This window comes from Cyprinodon variegatus, unplaced genomic scaffold, assembly GCF_000732505.1.
Source record: "Cyprinodon variegatus isolate N-32 unplaced genomic scaffold, C_variegatus-1.0 Scaffold800, whole genome shotgun sequence".
Taxonomy (NCBI): Eukaryota; Metazoa; Chordata; class Actinopteri; order Cyprinodontiformes; family Cyprinodontidae; genus Cyprinodon; species Cyprinodon variegatus.
This window is the reverse complement of record NW_015151253.1, coordinates 47,798-52,797: the sequence shown is the minus strand read 5'-3', so window position 1 is coordinate 52,797 and position 5,000 is coordinate 47,798. Positions and strand designations below refer to the sequence as shown.

The 5,000-nt window shown below is 36.4% G+C and overlaps 1 protein-coding gene across 2 annotated transcripts in view; it reads left to right on the top strand.

Moving 5' to 3' along the window:
* Positions 1–1,860: 1,860 nt before the first annotated feature.
* The window catches only part of LOC107098681 (cdc42 homolog), a 4,481-nt gene continuing 1,341 nt past the window's right edge, over positions 1,861–5,000 (top strand). Inside the window, exons 1-3 of one of the 2 annotated variants that reach the window (XM_015396466.1) lie at positions 2,087–2,360; positions 2,465–2,523; positions 2,634–2,663. In XM_015396466.1, coding sequence (XP_015251952.1) covers positions 2,087–2,360; positions 2,465–2,523; positions 2,634–2,663 — 363 coding nt within the window. Of the gene's footprint in view, positions 2,361–2,464; positions 2,524–2,633; positions 2,664–5,000 lie in introns of both variants that reach the window. The other variant, XM_015396465.1, reaches the window with a different exon arrangement.

The following is a 5,000-nucleotide window of genomic DNA, read 5'->3' as shown; positions in this document are numbered from 1 at the left end:
AAAATGGGAAAAACAAACTGAAAAGTATTTTTAATTTCAATTTAATTGAGTTTATTCTATAGCGCCAATTTACAACACACGTCATCTCAGGCACTTTACAGAGACAATCCAACCAGATAATTTAGTCCCATTGGTAAAAAAGTTTTCTATCGAAGAAAAACCAGCTGATGCATCGACACGGATGAGTTTACATTGATAGTTAAAAAAATAAAAGTAAACATTTCAATTGAAAAAAAAAACGTTTTTAAAAACAATAAAAAAAAGGTTTTACACTGAGAAAAAGTGAAACTCTTCCTTTCATGTTTGTTTTTTTCAAAAACAAATTTATAAACACAAGAGTATCAATGATGAATTTACTAGTGTTGTGTCGATGCCACTTTTTGGTCCTGATACCGATACCCGGAAAAAGACTAAAACAAAGTCAATCCAGTAGGACTTTTTATTGCCTACCTGGAATTGTGACAATAGTTGAATAAACCTTTGGCTCTCAAAATGGTATTGTGCCTTACTTGTTGGTCCTCGCCGATACTGATACCACCATTTTAGAGCTGAATAAGGGCCCCGTCCGATACTGATATCAGTATCGGTGCAACACTAATATTAACACACGTCTAGTTCCTGTGCTCCCTGAAGGCAACGGCTTGGAATATTTTGTGTCTTCTAGTGATCTTCTCTAAATGATCTAATCTCTCATATATCAGTTATCATTTCAATCTTTTTTTCAGTTTTAATTATTTTTTTAATCATTAAAATATTTTCCAGAAGACAATCTTTTCTTCTGTTTCCAAATACTGTTACAGTTTAAAATAATTTTTCTGAATTCCAAAAGAACAAAACAAAAAAAAGGCTTTTTTAAAACAAATTTTATTGCCACAATTTAGCTCCGTAATAATACGGAAGAGGATTAGGGCCACTGAAAAAAAAAAAAGTTAACTGATTTTTAAATTTTATTTCAGTTCAATATGGGAAAAAAGTCAAAATTCTGACTTTTTCCTCAGAATTCGGACTTTAATCTCAAAATTTTGGATCTTAATGTAGATGGGCACCATGAAGGCAGAGATGTGGGAGCACTCAGCTTCACTGACAAAGATGTGAGTTGTTTGAGAGGGCCAGTGACACATTGATGGAAAATGACGGAATTAGGCAACTTTTTACGTGCCCGCGGGGTCCCCTCATTAATGGAGGAGCAGAAGGTCATTAAAACAAGAGAGCTAGTCTCTAAAACAGACATGGCTATGGCTTGATGCTAACATGTTTGTTAACTGTTAGAATTCTGAGAAAAAAAGTCAGATTTCTGAGAACAAAGTCAGAATTCTGACTTTTTTCCTATGTTAAACTGAAATAAAATTTTAAAATCAGTTAACATTTTTTTCCTAATCCTCTTCCGTATATTAATCCCCTTTAAACACTTAAAATAAAAATAAAAAATGTTGACATGATAACCATTCTAGGAAGTCAACCGTTAGGGGGCAGCAAAACGCTTACTTATCAGCAAGTTTTGTTTTGTCTTTTTTATCTAGGAGGCACTGATTATAAGGGATTTAACTTGATCTAATGTTGCCATAAATTCTTAAACGTATTTATATTGATTTGCTTTCCTCTAACTCATAATGTGAGGAGTTTATTTTTTCCTTTTAGGTCTAGAAATATTAAAAAGTTTAGCATTTATGGCAAATGAGACACAAACAAAGTCACTATGAGGGTTTAAAATAAGTTTAAATAAGGTTCAAATGAATAATATGTGATAAAGAGGTTGGGGGTGTGAATGTGTCTCTTTGGGTGAGAGGATTCCAGAAAGCGGGCTGGTTTCACTTAAAGGCTTGGACTTTGGAAACTGTCGTGCATGTTAAGCCTCTTAGGACGCACCACCATGACAGATGCAGAGAATGCCAATCAGCTGCTCCCGCTGCGCACATAAACTTCCCACACAGTCTGCTCCACACTTCTGACACACTTCACAGTAAACCAGCTTACCGACCTGCTGTTGACAACCGAAACATCAACAGAACCCTCAGGGGAAAATGGAGCCATCGGTTCTGCGCCACGTCTAACGTTTAAGACCAGATCCTGATCCGTAAACTGAGGCATGTTACCCCGCGATGTCGCGAACCAGAAGCCAGGCGGGCGGGTTTCAGAGCCGTTTGACGGAGGAGACCGTCCGACGGTTCCGCCGCGGCGCTTCAAGAACCGGGAGTTCCCCATGAGCGCAATGCGCCGCTGGTCCGGTTCCGCTCCGGAGCGAAGGGTCAACTGCGTTCTGGTCGGAGACGGAGCCGTGGGGAAGAGCAGCCTCATCGTGAGCTACACCACCAACGGATACCCCACGGAATACATCCCCACCGCGTTTGATAACTTCACCGGTGAGCTCCGCCGTTACGCGCGGCTTTTACGCATTTGGCACAACTTGTTCCACGTTCTTACCACTGAAACTAAACGACTGTTTGGGATTTTTTTTTCTTTCCAGTGATGGTTGTGGTTGATGGGAAACCAGTCAGACTGCAGCTGTGTGACACCGCTGGTCAGGTCAGTTTGTTTTTGTCTTCTTTATCACATAAAGTCCTCACTGCATGATGTGTGGCGGCTGCACGTTAAACGCTCTTTATTTCCTCCCTGCCACTGCACCGCCATGCTAGAAATGGGGGCCAGTTGATGGATCAGTTAATGTAAGTCATTCCTGATCAGTGTGTTCTGACTTTTCCCCCTTTATGTTTTGTTTGCACCTTGCAGTTTTGGTCCGAACCTACTGGATGCAGTAGCTCAGCATCGCCCCCTGCAGGATGAAACCTTCCTGTTTAATGGGCATTTAGCTACTGTCATCCTGTGGCTTCTCCGCCCTGTTTGTATGGAAGCGAATCGTTACCATATTTCAAATGAAGAAGTATTTCCAGAAATGCTTTTTAATTGTAAGAATGTGGATGCATTACTAGACTTATAAATAAAATTAGTAATCAATCATCCTATTTGCATTTTAGTTTTTTTTCTTCAAGACTGCTCATCTTTTTACTTATGTACCCCAGCAAATACACATCAAAATTCAATTTGAAATGTAAAATTTGAAACTGAAAAAGTATTTCCAGAAATGCTTTTTCATTTGAAATATGGTAACGATTCGCTTCCATATGTTTAGGTTTAGCACTTGTTTATTTATGTAGAGACATAACATGGAATTATTCAGAGTATGACGTCTTTATTAAGCAGGACATTACAGTTTTTAGCTGCTCTGCTCTTTTTTTAGAGCAGCAATAGTGTGACCCTATCAGCTGCTTAATCAGTCAGTCTGAAGGCTGCTGCCAAACCGATACCTGTTACCTGAATAAGAGTTCTGGCCTCAGTGTTGGCTCCCATATGTTTCAGGCAGTAAGGTGTCACTCTATGGTCTATACAGACAGATAAAACGCAGTTTTATCAGAGGCTTACTGGGCTGTCTCTAAAGTACCTAAAGTGAGAGGAATGCAATGACAGAATGAAAATAAACCATGGTATCCATTCATTTTATAAACAGGGTTAAACATCATATGTCTGCAGATTAAAGCAGTTTTTTCCTTTCAGAAATGTTTCCATTTGGTTCTGAATAACCCAGACCTCTTCAGCTTCCTATTAATTATCCCTTTATTTTTGTTTTCATTGCATATTTCATTCCCAAACTCCTTTTATTAATAACTTATCCGTAAGACCTATGCAGTATTGTATTTCAAATGCCTCCAGACCTCTCTTTATATTATCTATGGTTGATCGTTTTGGTATTTTTGCATGAAGACCAATTAGCTCATAAAACAGTTGGAAAAGAATGCAGACATGGTTAGGTGTATGTTGGTTTTTTCTCTGTTTTCTTTAAAAACCATGGTTGCAACGTGGCAAAATTTGGAATAGTTTAATAATTATCTATCTATCTTTCTATGGAAACTGAAGAAAGATATTTAAACCTGCAAGACTTGAAACTGCAAAGAAAATATATAAAACTATGCATGCACTTGTAATTTCTGTGAAAGGTTTAGTAAAGTATTTGTGATGTTTTAAAGATTTTTCTGGTTCCCACGGTCCTGAATTGCTTGCATGTAATATTTTATTTAAAAAAAATATAGCTCCTGTCATCTAAGCTCCACCCTGACGCTGCAGGGCCGTCAGAGAAAAACAAAAACTTGAACCTGGAAAGTAGTTTTAAACATTTCTATTGAGTTTTAAAATCTTTTTTTCTGTTTTAAGTTTTCCTTTCAGTTTTAGCTCTTTTCAATAAAAAAAAAATTATTTTATTTTTTTAAACTGCAAGCTAAAAAGATATTTTTAGTTTTTTCAGCTTGGAAAAAAAGGTTTTTGAATGCATTTTATGGCCCTTATTTAGCTTCATAGATGGAAAATGTTTAGAGGCCCTAGAAACTTAATTTATTAGAAATCCTTTTTTATTTTTCATTTTCATTTGAGCAAATTTTCAGAGAGGTCTTAGTTTCAGGACAACAAATTTATAGTTTTCAGTCTTCTTTATATTATTATTTTATGTTCGCCGCATCAAATTCTTGAATATTTAAGTTTACAGCTGTAATTAAACAAAATCTGTTTTTAATTACATTACCAAGCCCCCACATTTCTGTTGAAAGAGCTTAAATAAATGATTTACTATATTTATTCTACCATGAAAACATTTACAGTGACAAAAATACAGAAAACCTTTATTTCCTTCAGACCGACTGAAAGCCTTTAGATGAATACGGGTCCAAATGAGAACTAGCTTTCGTTTAATCCTGTATCTGAAAAACAATATGCAAATATGTGAAAATAATTAGCTAAGTATTTTGAAATAGTGTTGAGTCACATTAGGGAGTTCAGTACAGAAGAGGATTAAGGCCACTAAAAAACTAAAAGAAACATTAACTGATTTTTAAATATTATTTCTGTTTAATATGGGAAAAAAGTCGGAATTCTGACTTTGATCTCAGAATACTGACAGATAACAAACATGTTAGCATCAAGCCGTAGCCATGTCTGTTTTAAAAACTAGCTCTCTT